General features: G+C 31.5%; 2 protein-coding genes across 5 annotated transcripts; one reads left to right on the top strand and one right to left on the bottom strand.

Annotated features, from left to right (window-relative positions):
* The first annotated feature begins 8513 nt into the window (after window positions 1–8513).
* l(2)k09913 (transmembrane protein 53-like lethal (2) k09913) lies at window positions 8514–16443 on the top strand. Of its 4 annotated transcripts, none has more exons than XM_018452128.1 (6): window positions 8514–8726; window positions 14840–14961; window positions 15068–15340; window positions 15539–15807; window positions 15872–16052; window positions 16116–16443. In XM_018452128.1, the coding sequence occupies exons 2-6, from the start codon at window positions 14872–14874 to the stop codon at window positions 16254–16256; spliced, it is 954 nt and encodes a 317-aa protein (XP_018307630.1). In that variant the 5' UTR covers window positions 8514–8726; window positions 14840–14871; the 3' UTR covers window positions 16257–16443. The 4 variants fall into 4 exon arrangements, with proteins under 4 accessions (XP_018307630.1, XP_018307629.1, XP_018307628.1 ...); XM_018452127.1 differs by lacking the exon at window positions 8514–8726 and adding an exon at window positions 13439–13476; XM_018452126.1 differs by lacking the exon at window positions 8514–8726 and adding an exon at window positions 14263–14683.
* Window positions 16444–16718: 275 nt separating this feature from the next.
* Dbp45A (putative ATP-dependent RNA helicase Dbp45A) lies at window positions 16719–19374 on the bottom strand. The gene is made up of 6 exons (XM_018452109.1): window positions 19230–19374; window positions 18895–19088; window positions 18372–18716; window positions 17531–17703; window positions 17080–17435; window positions 16719–16999 (listed from the first exon to the last, which is right to left on the bottom strand). The coding sequence occupies exons 1-6, from the start codon at window positions 19300–19302 to the stop codon at window positions 16719–16721; spliced, it is 1422 nt and encodes a 473-aa protein (XP_018307611.1). The 5' UTR covers window positions 19303–19374.
* Between the last annotated feature and the right edge of the window lie 2255 nt (window positions 19375–21629).

Below are 21629 nucleotides of genomic sequence, written 5' to 3'. Positions count from 1 at the left end.
TTCAGGAAATCAATATTTAACTAATATTTGTTGATATAAGCAAAATTAATTAAATAATTACTCGATCAAAACTCTGGATTCTTCTCTTCTTTGATTATACGAACGAACAGGCAAACTTAATGATTCTTGACTTTGATGTTTTATAGGAATCCATACTATTATTATAATATCTTGATCATATTATGCTTGTTACAAGTATGTATGTAAATATGGTATAATAAAAAGTAGAAAAAATGATTGAATTAATTAATTCATTTTTTCTATTCAAACACTACATAATCAATGTATTATGGATTATGATAATAATATGTATCTTTATGCAAAATGTCAAAGTCAAGAATCACTAGGTTTGCTCACAAGTAACACTACCCAACTGTCACTCACCAATCTGAAATATGCACACTTGTTTAACATTGAAAAATATTGAACCCGTTTTTCTATTTTTACCCAAAATGAATTTTAAGGGTTGAAACCACCCCTCAACCACGCCCAAGAATGAATTTTAGATGAATATTTGCTATGTTTATTAGTTCAGAATTCACTGTCACAAGGTTTATACATTTATTGGAGCCATGCCGCTTCATAAATCCTGATTTTCGTCTTATTTTTGCTGTTTTTTAAAGTTAACATTGAAAAAATCGACTTGACCTCCAAACGATCTTGACATTTGACCTCTAAGATCAAGGTAAGGATATCATTACATAGTTTTTCATCAACTCTATAACTTTCGTCGGAAACATATTTCGTTGCCACCTATATCCTAGGTAGAACACGGAGTCATAATTAGTCATAATAATATTACAGAACGTCATCATAACGATATTTGATACGTAAAAATTGACTTATAAGTAACGAATGAGGTCATGATGATATATTGATATCCTTATGATATTATTATGACTTCTATGTTCTACTTGGGATACTCGAAGTAATTTTCATGGCGAGATAACACATTTAAGAGTGGTTGAACGGTGGTTTCAACCTTTAAAATTCATTTTGGGGAAAAATAGAAAAACACGGGTTCAATATTTTTCAATGTTAAACAAGTGTGCGTAGTTTCATTCAGATTGATGAGTGAGTTGGATAGTGTCACTTGTCAGTGCATAAATAATTATTTATGGTATTATAATTGTAAATTCAAATTATTCTTCTGCAAAAAAGTAAATATTTAATGAGTAAAGTATCATTACGTACGTATACATATAATAATAAACAATATATATCAAAATTTAAAAACGGAAAGATAAAGGACATAAACCACGAACGCAAGATGTTTTTTAGCGAAGTTTATATTAAATTCAAATACATATAATCGAGTTACAAATTGTTAGACGTTTCAGCCTTAAATTAGGTCATCTTCAGTATATAAAAATTAAGTAAAAAAAAATACTTTTCTTTTCACACAAAAATGTACGACTAATCTAAGTTAATTATCTCTTAACATGTCTAAATATTATGCAAGAATGCTCATTGAATTTGTTTTTCCTTATTCTTTAATTGTTAGTCACAGAGTTTCCAATAATATCCAGAGAATTTCGTTTTTTTTATTCCAATTTTTTTTCCGATATTCAAAATGTTTGTAATAAGTTGTTAATTAAATGCAAAATTTCCAGATTCTGTGTTCCAGTCAACTTGTGAAAATTAGTATCGAAAGTGGATGTCTTGTTGTAATAAAGAATTAGTTAAAATGTTCTGCCCTTTTTTTTTACTGTGAATCTCAGTCTATCATGATAAGAATTTAAATTATCAAGTATCTCATTAATCTGATTATTCGGAACTGCTAATAAAATATCATCCACATATCGATAGTAAATTGGAATGTTTTTATTGGAAAAAATACTTTCTTCCAAATCTTGAATAACTAAATTCACTAAAACTGGTGACAACGGAGATCATAGATATGATGTCAAAGGAGACCAATTTGTAATTAGATTCTAATGTAAACCCGTTTAAATTATTAACCAATTCGAAACTATTTTTTATGTAATCAAATTCTTTTTTATACTTTTATCAATAATTTTTTTAAAAAAAGTTGCAAGAGGATATTGAGGACTATTTATACAGCCTACAATTATTCTTAATGGATTTCCTTCTTTGTGGATCTTTGGCAACCCAAGGATCTCGATACTTTACCATCCGAAACGTTCAGTTTATTGTACGTAGACTGATCTATGTATTTCTTTTTCTTCCACCTAATCAGTAGTATGTGTGTTTGCTTTATCATCATATTTATAGGATCTTTATTAATATTTGTATATGTGTTCTTGTCCGATAAAATTTCATGCATTTTCTTATAATAATCTTTTAAGTTAATTATTACAGTCGAATTCCCTTTATTCTGCTCGTATAATTAAGATATCTGGATGTTCCGATATAAATTGTTTTACTGAATTTATTCCTTCTTTTAATAAGTTGTTCTCTGTACTATATATATATATATATATATCTACTTGATTATTGTATTTAATTTTCTTTAAAACTTGAATTGAATCATTTCTTATAGCATTTTTTGTGTTTCCATCTAATTTATTGATGTTATTTTCAATATGTTTAATAAACTCTGATTATATTATCATTATTATTACTATTATTTGCTACGTTAAATTTTACATATAATAATATTCGTGAAGAGTCTGTTTTTTATCTTGCTTGTTCAAATGGTCATACCAGGTGCTTTGAATTCTGAATTATGATTTATAATGTGATTCATTGAAATGCTTGGTATAGTCTCCATTTAATATTCTTCTTTCTCTTACAGACCTCTGGCCTGTATTAGGCCGGAATCAGACTACGCATTGAAGATTGAAAGATTGAAATTTGACCAATCAAAACAATAGGAGCTAAAATTCCTATGTCCTTATTGATCAAATTTCAATTTTTAATCTTCGATCTCAATCTTCAATACGTAGTCTGATTCTGGCCTTACACTTCTCTCTATGCTTGTGGTACGCATGCTGATTATTCAATTTTTAGAGGGAAGACACGAGCGTAAATATTTTGGTTCCTACCAGGATCGAATCCGTGACCTCTGTCATGATAGACTAGTGCGCTGTCTGCCATATCATTCTCGCGCTCGTTCAAATATAATAATTAAAAAGTACATACAGGAGACAGAGTGATTATTTAAAATATTATAGTTTTATATTATTTTTTTGCAGGAAAATCAATTTAAGTGCATTATCGCATAGACATTTGTAGGTTTGATCCTGAGATATTTAGGATTATGAATTTTGATCCATATTCATCAGTCATATCGGATTATATATAATTTTCTCTTTCCTAATCTGCCATTGTAGACGATCGACTTATTTGCCGCCGATATCTTATTATGCTTGTGTATCAAAAGATATACTATATGAAAGAGCACAACCAATAATTTTAATATTGACATTATTTAAGACTAGACTATGTTTTGAAATTGTTGATCGAGATTAAGTGAATGTTCTTTCTTAGCGGGTATGTCCATTATATACCCCCGTCGTACAAAGAAAGATGTTCTATTTTAACGAGCAATTCGAATTGTTATAAACAATTTAGCTAAGATATTTAGAAAATGGCCTTGATACGCGCAATGTTGATGTATTATTATATACTGTGTATACCATTTTATAACTCGATTTATAACTTGTTTTCTAATTTATAAAGTCACGCAGGCATCCATGGCATAATGACGAGTTAGTTGTTTAAACAGGTAATTCAGGATAAATATGAAAATATCCAATAAATTAAAGTGCTTCCATTATCTAATTAATGATCGGTATGTAAATATAACTTTTGTTACATTCTTTATATTTTCTATTATCTTTATTCGTATTAAATATACAATTTTACGCAATTGGTTTTTATAAATCTTTATACATACGCTGTTAAAAGATGTTTTATTGATTGCGATTATCATTGTATTAATTATGCTATTGTCTTTTAGAGTTTATGATTAAATTGCGAAAGTGTACCTTATTTCGATATGTTATTCAATAATTACATATATATATATATATACACACACACACACTAATTACATACATTAAATAACGCGTGTATAAATATGTAGAGAGGTATACTTGTGTATATATATATATATATGTATATATATGTATATATATATATATATTCGTAATGCTCAATTCATTAACGTTTATGCATAAATAATCTATCTACATTTATGTATTTGAATTTAGACTCGTATTGCACAAATCCAAGTATAAACAATACTACACACGTCATACATGATATAATTTCAACCGCACATGTATACGCATACGTATATATTCCGAGGATATATATTTATATTGATTATAAATATTTAATGGCACATTTTATTGTAACTTAATATCGTAGGAATTTGCAGATGTTCCGTTATCTGATTAAAAAATCCGATGTACAATGAATAATATTATAATACAGAGATACAGAGAACATTACATAATATATTGTAAAGACGAAAGTCCTAAAGAGATAGATTTCGAAGAAATATTTACTTAGGGAGCAAAAGAAAAAGTATTGTTTATAAAACTTCTAATCAAGAATTTTTATCATTAATTTTATTGATGAAATTGATATAACATTGAATTACTCTCCTCAACTATAACATTATTAGTTCTATATTACATTTCTAACTGACTAACAGATAAAACGTTGCAAATATAACCAGTTATAACATCTGCGAAATCCTACGACATGAAGAATTTCATTGTCTTCATTAAAATTAAAAACAAATACTAAAAAACCACAATTTATGTTACAATGACGTTGTAAAAGGATTGATGAGAAGCATCCACCTCTGTCCGTTAAGATCAAGGAAGAAAAATTGTCTGTAAATTTACGAGTAAATAATTTTATGTGGCCATGAAACTGTAGAAAATAAAATCTAGAAGAATTAACATAATCGATGAGAATTATGAAACTTATCGATGTTGATGAAATCTACATTACTGGTACGAGGAAAATGTGACTTAGAGATTCTGAATACGTCTATATACAAGTATGGAGAGATGTAATTTTATAGCTATTCATCCGGATGGAGAAGGTGGCTGGATATATTTTTTTATGTCAGTCACTTCGGCGTAAAAAAAAGTGAACGACCGATCGACCATAGGATCGAATTTATTCGAGTCTAGAATTATGATATAGTCAGGAAAAAGAAAATATCTCTTACACTCTTATGCGAGGGGCCACACTGCGCATGCTATAATAAATTGGCAGTCTATTGTACGACGATATTTAGAAATCAGAGAAAAGATAGGAAATAGAAGGCGAGATATATACATATATATTGTATGTATATATATCTATATTTATATCGAAGAAAAATTTGTCTTTTTGTGTTCATGCGGATCATTGATATTATTATACCGTATCTTTTACAAATTATTAATTTGTCGTACGCACAATGTATTTAATGTTTTGCATTTCTGTCTTGCATATCCATCTGTGACGAAGAATGCGAATTTTCGTACGATTACGGTTTTTATTTTTAATCTCGTCTCTTCTGTTCATCTCCGTGACGATTAAATTATACGATTGAATTCCTTATGTCATACTGGAAGAAACTGCATAGTATTGCAACCTATTTATACACAGGCATACATATGTGTGTTTTATATGACGTAAACTTAAGTAATTTATTATTAATGGCTTGTAAAAGGTACTGCTAAGTTGCGGGTAGTATATCAGATTAGCTGTAACGAGAGAGATTAATTATTACCGTCGCTATTTTACAAGGCGCGCAACACAAAATCAGACATGACACGACACATATAAGATCATCTTTTGTGTAATTATGTCGTTGATTTAACATCATTGTTCATTTTGGCGAAAGCCGCAATGTACGAAATACGTTTATGGTAAATCTTAAATCAATGAGCGCGCGTGTGTTATGCGACTGTCTCTGTGGACTGTGTAAATAAGTTATTGCGAAATCTGACGTTCCCGCGACGTTACGGTAAAAAAAAATCATGTCATTAAAGCTCTACTCTCTACTACATAGAGACGATTTTTCTGCGTTGCGCAGCGGTCGGAATCTGTCTAGGTTGCAGAGCAGGTACATGTAGCGTAGGAATATAAGACAAAGATCCGAGTCAAGAGCCTTCGTTTAGACCAAATGTGTTTCTAGCACTTCTTTCGTAAGAAAATACTTAGAATAGCCGTTATATATTATATACCGATTACTACCTTTACACGCTACTTACGCTACTCGGTATTTTGTCACTAACGTAACGATGTTCCAACAAATCTATGTCGATGTCGTGTCCAAGCGTAATTTACACGTATACATAAGTATCGTTTAATATTTAAATAGCATACGAAACCTGTAATAAAATCCTTCACGTGGCTACCACAAATGCCGGGTCTGTATATGTGTCCCAAATCAGTCATTTCTATTTGTTATGCTCGTGAAGTTGATTCGCTATATGACGATATATTATGTCAAATTATATTTGATTTAATAGATCGTAAATAATTATTTCAACAGAGAATCACAAATCGATCAATTTCGTGCAATTGGGCTTATTGAAACTATATCACTTTTTTAAATGTGTGCTGAGCTTATATAGTTTCTTAATTGCGTGAAATCGATCGATGTGCTGAATCCTTTAAACTGCCGCAGACAGCATATAGAAAGTTGAAGCCTTTTGTAGTCTATTGTATTATAGAGAGCAGTTTCGATAGACATGCACCGACTCTGTTTTAGTGCTAAAAAAACTGCTATATATGGAGATATCTAAATGGAAAAGCATAATATAAGCGCTTTATTTAATAAAATATAAATATTATAAATGCAGCTAAAAATATACATTGACGATGATTTTATCAATGAAAATGTTTATATTATGTTTTAACATTAAATAACTACATATATAGTAGCTTTTAACATAATCAGAACAGTGATTAGTGCAAGCGAATCGAATTCGCTACTGCTACAGATACCATTATCATCATTTTTCTCATTACATTTGTTATTCTAAAGGTAGAATGTTTTTTTTTTTTCTTAAAAAATTACTTTTTTAGTACACAGCAGAATATATCGTATCAATATATTCATAAAAGCTTGACAAGAACACTATTATATCTCAGGAATGTCTCTGAAATAAAATCGGTAATGGTATCAGTATTAATTTATTATCTTATTTTCCCATTGTTTCTCTAATAAAAATTTTCATCTTTCTCTAAATATGGAGAAGACGCGCGTAAATAATAAACGATTCTTCTGGTTTTATTTGTTTTACTATGCATTGATGCCATTCGTGCTGACTACTTTAATGCAACAGTTGGTCTTCTTGATGTAGAAGCGCTTCTTTGCATGCTAGCGTATCAATTGAGCTCTGTCGGAAGCTTATTAAAGTTATTTAGCACGGTCCTTTACGCACCGATGTACAGTTAACTGCACGTAAGATGTTTCTATCTGGAACGTGCGTGGTATTTTATTTTTGTTGCACGTAATAAGTATGCACAAAGAACACGTGTTTTATACATATAAAATTATAATTTTCAATCTCAGTAAATTTTTAGACGACTCGGTCACCGAATGCTTCTTTATAACAGAAATCTGAAATTCTAGTCATTTCACCTTTAAAATAATTAAAATGATTGAAATTACACATTTATGTAATCAAACCGGTTTTTGAAATCGGGCTATGAAAAGCCCAAGATTTACCCGTTTCATGAGCAATGGGTATACATCAAAATTATATACAACCTGTACATAAAATTATGTATAATTTGTAACGTTTCCGCCTCTCTTTCCATTGACATGAAGCTTGTTTTTTTTAATTTTGTTCACGATTCATTTTTCTTCTTTTTCTCTTCACGTCGGAGAAAAAAAAAGATGAACTGTGTACGAAGTTCAACAAAAAAAAACATCTGATTTATAACTGATTTATAACTTTTATGTAATCGTACGAAAAGTAAAAGTTTCTTTCTAAAGAATAGAAACACAATAAACTTCCTGAAGAATAGGGACGCAGTAAATTCATTGAACATGACTTCTTTATGTAAATTGTTAAAAAAACACGAGAGAGACAGAAAGAGAGATTGGTATTTATGCCCGGTAAAAAATTTGTTATGCATGAATAAATATGTCTCAACATACGCAAACATGTATAAATATTCATAAACATGTAATATAATGATATATTATGATACGAAATATGTCTATATGTTTATGAATACTTATACATATTTATGTATATTTATACATATTCATGCATGATAAATTTTTTACCGAAAGATAAATCCATTAAATAAGAATCCTATTACAATTATGTTAAACAATTTCAGAAACAAAAATATTTTTTTTATATTTATGTTCGAGATTGAAACACAGATAAAAGAGCGAGATAAAATATCTAATATTATTGTAGAGATATGATACTATAGATATTATTTGTTAGAGATTCTGATCGAACAAGTCTCGATTAGAAATCTTAAAATCCCACGACACAGCCGTAACGATGCACGTGTGTGTTACGTGTGTGTCATCTGGAAATTGCAACGTCACCAGTGGACTCGGAACCTTGAGGATCTATTTATTATAGCGAAATGTTGCATACGAACACTACCTCAAAGAAATGTAATGCACGAGACATACAGCGATGAGCGCAAGTACAAAATGCAGGCGATCGTTGCGTTCACGTGTTAAGTAACTCAGGCATACGACAAAAGCGTCTGATTGCAGCCTGTTCGACTAGCTCGTCGACTGGTGAATCGCGTCGACTGGACTCTGCGCCGTAAGTAATTTGCGAATGCGAATAAACCATCGGCTCTTTCGAATCGTCGTCGTTTCTTGTCATCCTAATGCGTGAGTGCGTAGTGAAAAAAAAAATCGATGCGTATCCGCTTGATGCAAATCAACGGAATGCACGTAGCTGCGTGACGTGACAAGTAAATTCAACCTCTTTTCCCTTCCTTCATGATCATTGACCCCGCCGATCAAGGACGATTGAATCGCGTTCCAGTCAAGCGAGTTAAGGAGCCCTTTACCGCTTCCTTTATTTTATTTCGTTGCAATTTTGGGGAAGAGAGCTGTCGGGAACATATAATTCTCGAACATGGTATTCTTTGCGTTTATCAGATTCGACAACATTTTTGTGTGTGTTTACGTGCAACTCGTATTAAAATTTTCTTATTAATGAAAATATTGGTACATATCATGTGTAACAGATTATTACGTTATATGATTCTAATCGGAATTCTTTTTATAGGTAAAGATTATAGTATTGCATTTCGACTAATTTTCCATATTTCAAACAAGACGCTTCAAGAATTTGTATTTTTGCATGCATTTTTAGCATTATATAATACTAATATAGAATTATATTTAATTACAATTAATAAATATTAAAGTAATTGTAATTGCCACGTTCGATACTTTATTTATATTATCTATTAGCAGTAAATGTGAGCAACATTAAGTTATTAATTGCTCGTAAATTATGTATACTATATTTTTTATATATAATTATATATAATTATTTATGACACTTTTTTTCCCGGGTAATTATACAGGTCGTTGCACGTTTACTTGTTTGTAAAATACGAAATAAGGCGAGTTTTTCAATTCGTTGTTGACCAATCGCATTATATGCGTAAAAATGCAATTGTACTTTATCCTTCCATAAAAATTGCATTTGTGCATAACGTAATTAATTAATTTCAATTTAATTTCAGCTTGTTCTTTTCTTAGTTTTTTGGACGTCACATAAACTTTGTCAAATAAAAATTTTAATGGAATTTAAATGCAACACGTGTCATTCGTTTTTAAAAGGGTTCTTGTTTTAATTATTATTTATATACAGTAAAAAAATTTGTGTATTTGTGTTGGAAACGGTCCACTCACGTTTGTGTTAACAGTTTGTGTAGAATTTTTTAACATATTCGAGTGTTAATTTAACATAATATGATTATATTTAAAAAATAAGAAAAGAAAGAGCTACGTGCCAAAGTCTGTCGTTAAAATTTAAAAAGTTAGTAAATTAAACATACAAAATAGTCAAAATTTAATAACATATGTCAATTATAAACAAACAGACGTTTCGATCCTCATCGGATCATTCTTAATGTTAGCTCATAATTAAAGCAGTTTTATTTAAAAATTAATATAATATTCGTTCTCAACAAATGATATAAAATTCGAGTTTTCTCACTCATAGTTTAGACGTTGTTGTCAATTTTTCCATTTTCTCCTCAGTCCAATAGGTAAAATGTGACTTTGAGATTATAAATGTATCACGTTGATATCGATTATAAATTATTAAAAATATGTTGTGTTGATAGTTACAGTGTATAAAGATTGTTGGAGCAAAGCTATTGTTTCTTAAGTCAAGAGTTAGTTTTATGTGAGAATCTCGATCAAAAGCGCAGACAATTGGAAATGAATTTTAGATAATGCGAAGAGAATGAAAAAGACCATTTAACTTAAAAGTTCTTAAAAGAGACAATCATGATTATATTATTTAAAGATTTTTTGTGAAATTGATATTCAATGTTTCTTAGTATCAAAATGACGCAATTTAGGTATGAGTAAGTGAACAAGTAACATAAAAATATTGTGTTTTGAAACGTAAATTCTAAGACAAATAAATGAAATATGTGTTAATTTTCTGAAAAAAAAAATATTCCTACGGTATGTTTACAAACTGTGTCGATGTTATCTTTCTTTGTATTTATTCTCTTACATAATATTTGTGTTACCTTCTAACATATTTATCTTGTGTAAAATTAACTAAAAAATTTGAGTGGACCGTTTGGGACATGCGGTTTATGTTATAAATTTAACACATTTTTTCCAACTGTGTATGAAAGATGCAAGACTAAAATGTCTAAATGTTTCGCCTTCTTATCAAAATATATGATTTTTACGATAAAAATGTTTTACACACGCTCGCATTCTTTGCTTTCTTCCGGACAAACTTCGTTAGTTTTGTTTGCTCGCGTAAAGAATGAGCGCGAATTGAGAAGGACGTTCTTTTGAAATATCATTCAGCATATTTCATGTGGCATGTGCTTTTTTTTTCTCTTCAGTTTTTATTCGTCATTTAAAAGTTCATATCTGATGGTCTAATAGGGTGAATGCACCGTTTGTGGCCACTGCACCCATTTTGGCCACCTTTGCTGTTTATTAGGTTTTTCTAGTTTAAAGTTGGCTCTGATGTGCAGCTATCGACAAATGCGCGTCGCAATTATTTCTCTTGTTTAATAATGTGACAAATAACCTCATACAAGTTTCCTCTTTCATATTATAAAAAAATTATTTTCTACAGAAAACACTCAAGATACAGTCATCTTATGCGAAACGATAAGAATCTCCGAAACGCGATAAATAGAATTTAATGTATTTTTCAATGATAATGTAACAGTACATACGCGTATGTAGTAGAAATGAGATGCGTACAAGTTTCTTTTAAAATGAATTCTATTAATGCAATTTTATAAAATTAATTTATTTTTTAAATAAACAAGCTGGCCAAAAATCGAGCATGTTTTTTCGCATTTTCCACTTGTGGCCATAGAGTGGCCAGAACTGGGAATGCATTTGCACTAATTTTGGCCATTTTATTGAGTGAGTACAAAAATTCGTGCCCGAATTTATTATTCAAAGTTCAAACAGCTGCAATTTTGTTAAAAATAAATGAAATTTAAATTTAAAAAAGCGTTTTAAAGCTTGAAATCTCTACTTTCGAAAGGTTACTATATTTTTTTAATTTATGTAAGTTTTGTAATTTTTACATATAGAAAACTACGAAACGGGAACTTTTTAAACAAAACGGGAAATTTTTTCTTCACTTTGTGGGTCTGTCATATGTTCAAAAAAATTTGCAAAAATTTTTGAATTTCTAATGTAAAAGCTTAAAGTTTTCCCTATAAAATCGTTTTTAAAAAATGTCCCTACGATTTTTTGTTACTGAGTTGTTGCGAATTAAATACAAAGAATATTTTGACTTTGATTGCTCATAATTCCATCAAAACCATCACAATTAAAAAAACAGATTCTTAAATTCTTTCATCGGATAGAGTAAGATTTAGATTTTATTTCATTTTTAACAAAATTAGCAGCTGTTTGAATTTTGAATAATAAAATTGGACACGAATTTTTGCACTCACTCAATATATAAAAAGAAAGTTAATCTTAAAAGTAAAGACTAATCTTCAAAATTCTATGCAACTTATGAAGTTTTTTGAACGAATGTTATTTTATTATTATATTTTTTTATTATTATGATTAAAATGCCAAAAATAAAGTTTGATAAATCTATAAAGAAAAAACCGAAGTTGTCCGCAACATTTAAGGAAAATCAATAGCAGAAATGAAAATTATTTTGGTATTCACCAACGAAGATACGAGAAGCTTTAGCTGCTATTCAGAATGGTACATCAATCTCAACAGCAAGTAAAATTTATCATGTACCAAGAACAATTTAAATCAGTAAAACAAATTAAATTAGCAGCAAAAAGAATAAAATTAGAAAAAAGAGGTGAAGCAAAATAAAAAAAGAAAGTAAATTGAAATAAAGAGAAAATATTTTGAAGATCGCTTCTTTAAAGTTTTATAGTTTATCAAAGAAGTTAAAAGTTAAAAGTTTATATTAAAAAATATATTTTTGTCCAATAAACCTTGAAATATATGACATTTTGCAAACTTTTGTTATTTGCTATCCGTTTTATTTGGAACAAGAGTTTATTGTAATGCTAAATCTTTTAAATGACCAAAATTAGCATCATACATGACCACAACAGGTATATAGGTGGCAAAAAATGATACAAAATGGAATTTTTAAAACTATTTAACTTTTTCATTATACATTCGCCTTTTTCTTTAAAACTGTTTTGAATATTAAAAACTAAGACATTAAACAATGTATCTAAGTAAATAGTATCTCCTTTTTATGTACCATTTAAAAAAAATTTCTTAAAGTTATAGAAATGCTTAAGGTAGCCACAGACGGTGGATTCACTCTATAATTCAAGCTTCAGAGATAGAAATCTGACACGTTTTGTCTATAATTTTTTGCGATGTCTACTTTGTATTATAATATAATTTGTTACACGTGTATTCTGATTATTCTATTTTTTCGTATTATATTATATCTAGATTATATCGCGCGTTAGAATTGTTTTCTAACGAAAGCGAATTTTGCTCGTATGAGCGCAGACGCGGAAGTGAACGGGCGTCACGCAGCACCCCCGGGGAGGAAAATAAGGAGATCCGGTCGCACGGGTGGGGAGGGGAGGAGGGGAGCGTGAACGACGCGTGTCATGTATGTGGTGTGTGCGTGGCCACCCACCCACACACACAACACCCCCCCCCACACACACACACACACACACAAATGTAGTTGCGTCTCGCGGTCGTCCGAGAAGTGATTCCATCGTACCAGACGATTTCGTTCCGAGCGAACTTTCGCACGTTGAGGATTTAGAGATGGGAATAATAATAAACATGAACAATAAACAAAGAAGCATGTTAGAGGTTTGATAAAGGTTAATACCAGAACTCGTCGCGTTGTAATAAATTCGATAAACGCTCTGTGTATTTTATCGCTGCCAGACGCTGTCGTATAAGTTTATTGAGTTAAATCACTTGGCCTTTACGTGAGTTTTTGTGATAACAATTTATAATAAATTGCTTATCTGAATTTTTTCTGTCCACTAAGCACACACGTCTTTATAAACACGTGCGTGGTGCGTGAACGTTTAATGACGTGTCTATAATTCTGGCAATCCGAGGCGTTCGACATAAACAACTGCTGAGTGAACGCTCGTTATTATTGTTGGTACATTCCTGTAGATTTATCATGAATCTAAAGATCTATGTAATCTCTACTCCAATTATCAGGCAATAATTATAATGAGCGCTCATTCAACTATAGTGAACTATAGCAGACAGAAGTCTGAGAGCGGCCATGCCCGGGATTTAGCCGCAACCTTATTTTGAAGCGCCTCTATGTCCGCAAAACGTGGACATTGGGTACATAGTTCAATATCGACGTTTTGTGGATATAGAGGTGCTTCAAAATAAGATTGCAGCTAAATTCCGCTTGAATTGAATGAGAGCGGGCATGGCCGCTCTCAGACTTCTCTCTGACTATAGGCTACGTTTACACCGTGCACTTAGTCCGCGACCTATACGATAAGTGTCTTTGTTTAATATACAGGATAAACAAAGACACCTATTGGCTATGTTTACACCGTGCATTTAGTCCGCGACCTATACAATAGACGTCCTTGTTTATCCTGTATATTAAACAAAGACACCTATCGTATAAGTCGCGCACGGTGTAAACGTAGTCCTTGTATAGGCTGCGGCCTAAATGTACGGTGTAAACGTAGCCAGTGTGTCCGTTGAACGCGGTCCATCTGGGTCTCCATTAGTCGACCTCGTCCTCGTGTCAGTTGTTACTCGCAAGTTAGCGGCAGTGGTCATTACTTCATTCAAATAACATTTGAGGGAATTGCTTGTCGGTTGTTTGAATGCAAATCAGTTGTGGAATTTAATATATCTTTCGAAACGACACGGTAAAAGAGAGAGAAGAGAGGTGGAAGTTGAAAGATGAAATAATTATATGGTATAATTGGCAAGCCAATCCTAAGGGATCATTCATTATATAAAGAGTCAGCAGAATCACTAAACTAATAAACACACAGTGGCATTTGTTGATCAGGTGGAATTTATAAAGAGAATCGATTGATAAATATTGATAGCAAATTAACAAAGTTAGTAATTACAATATTGATTGTAAACAGATCTCGAAGTTTCACAAATTTGATTTTTAATTGTGTCATATAAACGAAGGAATTCTATTACGGAAGTAATTAATATTTAATTTCTTATATTTTGTTATAGGTATATGAAAAAAACAAAGATCCTTTATCACAATGATAGTTAGAGCTTTATGCAATACCTTTTCGGGAAGACAGATTGTCTCGTGCATGCAGTCACAGTTATTAAAACGTAACCCATACTTGGTAACGTATTCTTTCATTTGCAATTGTAATGATAATGTCACTTATATGTTAATGTTTACATTATATGTAATCTTCTGTTACCACATTTACTTGTTTTTTTTTTTAGGGTCTTGGACAATTGACACGCACGATATCTTCGCATCATGTCTCAAAGAATATTGAATTGCTTACACAAAATAATCGTGTTATCTCATCTAAAAACATTGCTCAGACTCTAAATGTAGCAAACAATCGTCCTTTGTTAGTCATTCTCACTTGGCTACTATCAGAGCGACGACACGTTATGAAATTTGTTAATTTGTATATGGAACAAGGTTTTGACGTCGTAGTGGTATCCCTTACGCCTTGGCAACTTTTGTGGCCTACAAAGGGTGCTAGGGTAAGTGTACGTGATAGAATACACGTTGAATCTACTTTCTATTCTATAATTCATAGGCCCCTATTCTGTAACTCTTGACAATGTCAGCATCGTTACATGCGCAGATTTTATATATAATAAAAAAGCTATGCAACGATATCTGATGTGGTTGTTAATCCATTTACAATTTTCGTTCAATTACTTTCAATTTGTTTACAGCTAGTGGCAGCGGATTTGTTAACTTTCTTAAAGCAAAACGAAAGTTACCAACAAATTCTGTTACATGGGTTTTCAGTGGGCGGTTACATGTGGGGTGAAGCTTTAGATTTGATACAAAGCAACAAGGACAAATACAATACTGTTACAGACAGAATTATTGGACAGGTATGGGATAGCATAGCTGACATTAGTCAAATTCCAATTGGTTTCCCTCGTGCAGTATTCCCGAAAAACATGATGTTGCAATCTATGTTACAAAAATACGTAGAGTAAGTAACAGAGGATAAAATCAATAAAATAATTATCTTCGAGTAATATCAACATTACTTTCAGATATCACATGAAGACATTCCATAAACAAGCGACACAGTATTACATTCGATCCAGTCAGATATTTCATGCTGCTAATGTACTACGCGTACCAGCATTATTGTTTGTAAGCAAAACTGATCCTATTGGAACTGTAACCAGCAATTTAGCTTTACGCGATGCCTGGGAATCTTTAGGAATAAAGGTACGATTCGCGTTTGCTGGTTCATGACAGAATCATGTAGAAACATATACATTTATATTATAGACATACATGAAGATATTCGAAGAGTCGCCGCACGTTGCCCACTTCTATACGTATCCTAAGGAATATGTTGCCGAACTCTACGCCTTCTTACAAAAATTAAATTTAATACAAAACGAAGAAAAGATTAGAGCGCGTCTTTAAGTATCTCAAGAGCGCGCTATTCTTTCACATGTGTAGTTGTATTTTTTATATGAAGTTGCCTTTTCGATTACATTCTGTTTCGTACACTTAACACTTGCCACATGCATAATATACTTACACAATAGACGATTTTGTATATATTTAAATTTACAAAATATAAAATTTTGCGAGCAATCGACATCAAGTTTACCGAAAAATATGTCTTTAAAAATATATTTTGTGTCGATAAAAAAATCTTAGTCATATTTTTATACATGCCGAAAAATATGTCTTTAAAAACATATTTTGTGTCGATAAAAAAATCTTAGTCATATTTTTATACATTTTATCTTTGAAATAATTATGCACATAGATACAAACGTGTATTTTTTATTATTTAAATACAAATTGTAACATCTTAGGAGCAATATGATAAAAAGATAACAATAGTACTATTTACCATTATATCACGAGTTATACGGTTTAATTGTGTGTTGTACATTGGTGTATTTTATCATATATATATATACAAGCTCTTTTATTTTTAAGAGATTCCAATTTTCTTTGCCTCTTCCTACGTTTTTTTCTCTCCTTTTTGGCAATATTTACTTCATCCAGCAGTTGGCCTCCTTCCAATTCTTCTAAGATTAACTTTTTTTGCTTATTGATCATTTTCTTTTCGTAAAAGTCAGTCTCGTCCAATTTGATTTCTGCTTCCCGTTTTGCCACTGATATTTGCGTCAAGATTGTAACGATTTCCTTGTCTAGTATTAATTAAGAGATAAGGTGTAATTTTTAATTACTTCAAAAAAAAAATAAGTGCAAAACAGGACTATGTACTCACCGTTTACCTTGTACTCCGTTAACTTAATGCCTATGACATCTTCAATCGCGTGCAATAACTTTATGTCGTTTGGAGTTATCAAGCTTATCGCCATACCATTTTTACCTGCACGAGCTGTTCTACCAACTCTATGAATGTATTCTTTTGGTACATTCGGTATTACATGATTAATGACTAATTGTACTGTGGGGATATCCAAACCTCTCGCCGCAACATCAGTAGCAATTAATATTTGTACGTGATTTGACTTGAACTTATTTAGCGCTGCTAAGCGTTCCTTTTGCTTTATCATTGCATGAAGAGCTACGTTCGTAAATCCGACATCATTCAATGTCATGGATAATAATTGACAGTGTCTAAATATAACAAGATAATGTGATATATGTATAATTACTTAGGTCTAAATATATAATTACTTTTATATTATGTGATGAAAACAATTGTTATTTACTTGCAAGTGTCTGTAAATATCATGATAGAACCTTCTTTGTTCGTGGCACGAAACGTCCTAATTACTTCTACCAGATATGAATCAAGCACATCCTTAGGACATAATACGTAACGTTGGTCCAATTCCTTCACAGTGGCGATACCAGAGTCATCTTCCTCTTGCCATGTAAAAACCTGGATAAAAATTTCCATTCCGATAAACTGAATGTAATGTAACACATGGAGGAGAGTGAAAACTATAATGATGTTAGTCTCTTAATTATGACTTTGATAAAAATGTGAGAATACAAAATAAAAAAAACTCTTCAAACATTACCAAAAATTGAAAATTATAACAATAAAAATCTTATTTTTAGACTGTACAATGTAAGAAACACAATTAATAATAGAAATTCAACAGGCTATACCAGTCGAAGCTAATCTTTCAATGCTTTAAATAATTCAATGTGAATTATATATATATTATATATGTATTTGCATATATAACATATTTGTAGTCCTTCAAACTGCATGCCGAATTAGTTTTCCGGAGTTATAAACACAATTAAACTATTGGAATAATATCACGAATTAAATTAAATTGACAAGCAATTCTTAAATAATTTTGATGCACAATCAAGCATTGTATTAGCAAGATGTTATTGTGCTGAAAAACTGTAAATAAATTTATTGCGAAAAATATTACCTCGACCGAGAGTCGAACCCGGATCTCTTGTATTCCATACGAGCGTCCTAAGCCATTAGACTACCGAAGCAAATTATAAAATTATAAAAAATTTTTTTAAGTGACTTACACCACTATGGTTTTCACCCCTTCATACCGTTGCATTATTGAAATATACCTCAGTAGAAGCTATTTGTTTTACTTTATCCAGAGTATCTGTCATAGTAGCACTGAAAAATAATACTTGTTTCTGTTTGGGCAATGCGGCAAATATTGTTTTCAATTGTCCATCGAAATGACCACCAAGTAATCTATCGGCTTCATCCAATACTAAAAATTTTATCCTTTGCAAGGAGAATGTATCACAGCTGTCTAAATGATCTGCCAATCGACCTGGTGTAGCTACAACTATATGTGGCCGTTTTGACAGTTCTAATCCTTGTTCCATCATATCCATGCCACCAACAATTACACATTTTTTCAAATTGACAGCCTTGCCAATTGCGGCAAATTGATCAGCAATCTAAAATAATCCCAATAACAATGAGATTTATTATAATTAAATGCAAATATAGTTTATCTTGGCCAAATTATTCTCTATTATTTCGAAACATTTAAAATCATTATATTATAGGATAATCCAACATATCCCATAAATATATGACAATTTATATTACAATGGCACAAGTAAAATTTTTCACCTGAAAAGCTAGTTCCCTCGTTGGTGTTAACACAAGAGCAAATATGCCATATGGATCCTCGCATAATTTTTGCAAAATAGGCAGGGCAAATGCCAAAGTTTTACCACTACCAGTCTTGGCACAACCTATGCAATCTTCACCCATAAGTATTCGAGGAATGCAATTCTGCTGAATGGGAGTTGGCTTTTTTAAGCCTAAAACAAATAATAGCTGTACAATTTCATAAAGCTGTCAGTTTTGCAAAAGTTTAACATTAAATGCCATCAAATATTTGAATTTTTATATACCAAGCATTATTTTAGTTTAATAAATGATCGTTGTGGAAAATTACTTACCCATAGACTCGCATTGCGTAAGGAGCCAAGAATTCAGTTTCAAATCTGAAAAATGTTTAACTTCTTCGCTCATGTTGAAAACGTTGGAAACTATGTCAAAATTGGTCAAAATTCATTCTGCATGATTCTATTTCAGTGACTTCAGTCCACGTGCACCGACGAGATAAAATCAGTAATAATAGGTCTGCAGGGTCACAGTATATACAGTAGGTTTGTTCTTCTTGATACACGAGAAGTGTAAAGTGTATGTACACCATACACTTTTACACTACACTTTTTGGGAGGGGAAGAAATGTCGTGTAAAGTGTAAGCTTTTTAAGAAGAACGCCAAAGTGTACGTACAACAGCTACTTATGCATGTTGTTTATGTTTAGAGTTGGTGAAAGTGAAAAACTTCTTAAAATTTGACTTCTTAAAATATTGACTATATTGTTACGATCATCACAAAATGGATGAAATAAATGCAGAAATTCTTGATTACATTTTGGAGTCTCAGTCTGAGCCTGATTTATTTAATTCGGAATAAGAACTACTAATCCAAATTCAAATCTTAGCAACCTAACCTATTAGTGTAACGTTACACCAATTTTACACCACCTCTCAAGCACGTGAAAACCAGTGTAAAATACGTCATTAAAGTGTATTACACTTTCAAGACAAACAGCGTGTAATCATACACCTCAACGTCACTTCCGACAAGAAGAACGCTAAAGTGTACACTTTACACGAAAGTGTACGAAGTGTAAACAAGAAGAACAAACCTAGTAGCACAACTCTCTGTCGGTACCTTTGATGTTAGTGTTGGTCAAAATGAAGTGCGCATGCGCGAAATAACTTACCTAGCGTAAACTGCGTTCCTATGGTGTTATCTGAACTTCTTTCTTTTTTCATCCTTCTTTCGCTCTGTCAAAACTCACTATATTTATTCGCGTCGCATTTCAATGAATGCGTTGGAATGAATAAAAGCTATTGTAGGAGCATATTGGAGCATGCAACGCGAATAAATCCACTATTGCAATGAAATAATCTAAACTTAATGAAAATTAATAAAAATAAATTGTAAATATATTGAAAAATAAGGAAAAAATGTAGAAAAATTTAAAAAAATATTAAATCACCTTCAAAACATATATTTATATAGAGAAATATTACATAATTGTAAATATATGTTAGGTATCAAAATGTTATGAGTTGATATAAAAGAAAATTTAGGTTTCTCGAGATTTCTTACACAACACTTCACCAAATAGACAATGCACGTTGTATTTCCCTCCAAATTTCTACTCTTAACCGCTCTCAACTCTTTAAGGCTGCGATCCACTTGACGCTACAAACGCTTCGAAGCGTTTGAGGCTGCGTTCCACTTAACGCTCGCAACGCTCGTGAGCATCATTTGTCCTTGTTTAACATTGGATAAACGATAAGGATAAAATGATTCCACGAGCGTTGTGAGCGTTAAGTGGAACGCAGCCTGAGTGATCAATCAGAACAAAGAATTTTACGAATTGACTAATCAAAGAATGCTTCGAAGCATTTGTAGCGTCAAGTGGACCGCAGCCTGAGATTGAAGATTGAAATTTGACCAATCAAAACAATAGGAGCTAAAATTCCTTTGCCCTCATTGGTCAAATTTCAATCTTCAATCTTCGGTCTCAATCTTCAAGCTGATTCCGGCCTGAGGTCGGCCATAGACTTAGAAGATAGACGGAGCGTTCATACGTGAGAAGTTGAAGACAATATTAAAGGACAGCTTTATTCCAGACATAATTGTATTTCTCTTTTTCACAGTGAGCGGTGGGGAACCAATCAGCTTGAGCGTATTGCGTAAGGTCACAACTTTTGGTTTGTGTGCTGAGAGTTATAAATTCAAGTTTTGCAAAGATATATTTTTTAATTATTAATCGAAAATAGAGATACAACATTTTGGGTACATTCCGTATCTCGCATGACGTGCATCATTTATCCTTGTTTAATATTCGGTGAACAACAAAGATAAATGATGTATTATGTACATCATGTGAGAAACGAAATATTCTCAATCAATTGCAAAAAAATGAGAAATTAATGTTATTTACTTTTCTTAAAATACAAATATTACGTTTTACTGTAATGAAATTATTTACCGATGGAAAGAAACGTCACTTCGAACACCATGCTCTGACTTGCAAATGCAGCAAGACCGCACCATTATTAAATTTTCAACTTTTAATTTGTAAATAAACTATTAAAATTAATGCACAATAATCCGCTGCAATCCGCTCTCGCTATCATTGGGTGCGTTCAGCAGAACGTTTGTTTTGCAACTGTTGGAAGTTTCTTTCGAGCTGATTGGATCATACTTTTAGATCTAGAAGAATGGTCCTATCTCAGCAGACAATCATAAAACGGTTGCAAAACTGT

Source organism: Mycetomoellerius zeteki, unplaced genomic scaffold (assembly GCF_001594055.1).
Source record: "Mycetomoellerius zeteki isolate Tzet28-1 unplaced genomic scaffold, Tzet1.0 scaffold332, whole genome shotgun sequence".
NCBI classification, from domain to species: domain Eukaryota; kingdom Metazoa; phylum Arthropoda; class Insecta; order Hymenoptera; family Formicidae; genus Mycetomoellerius; species Mycetomoellerius zeteki.
The sequence above is the reverse complement of the archived record's forward strand: the minus strand, read 5'-3'. Positions and strand labels throughout refer to the sequence as shown.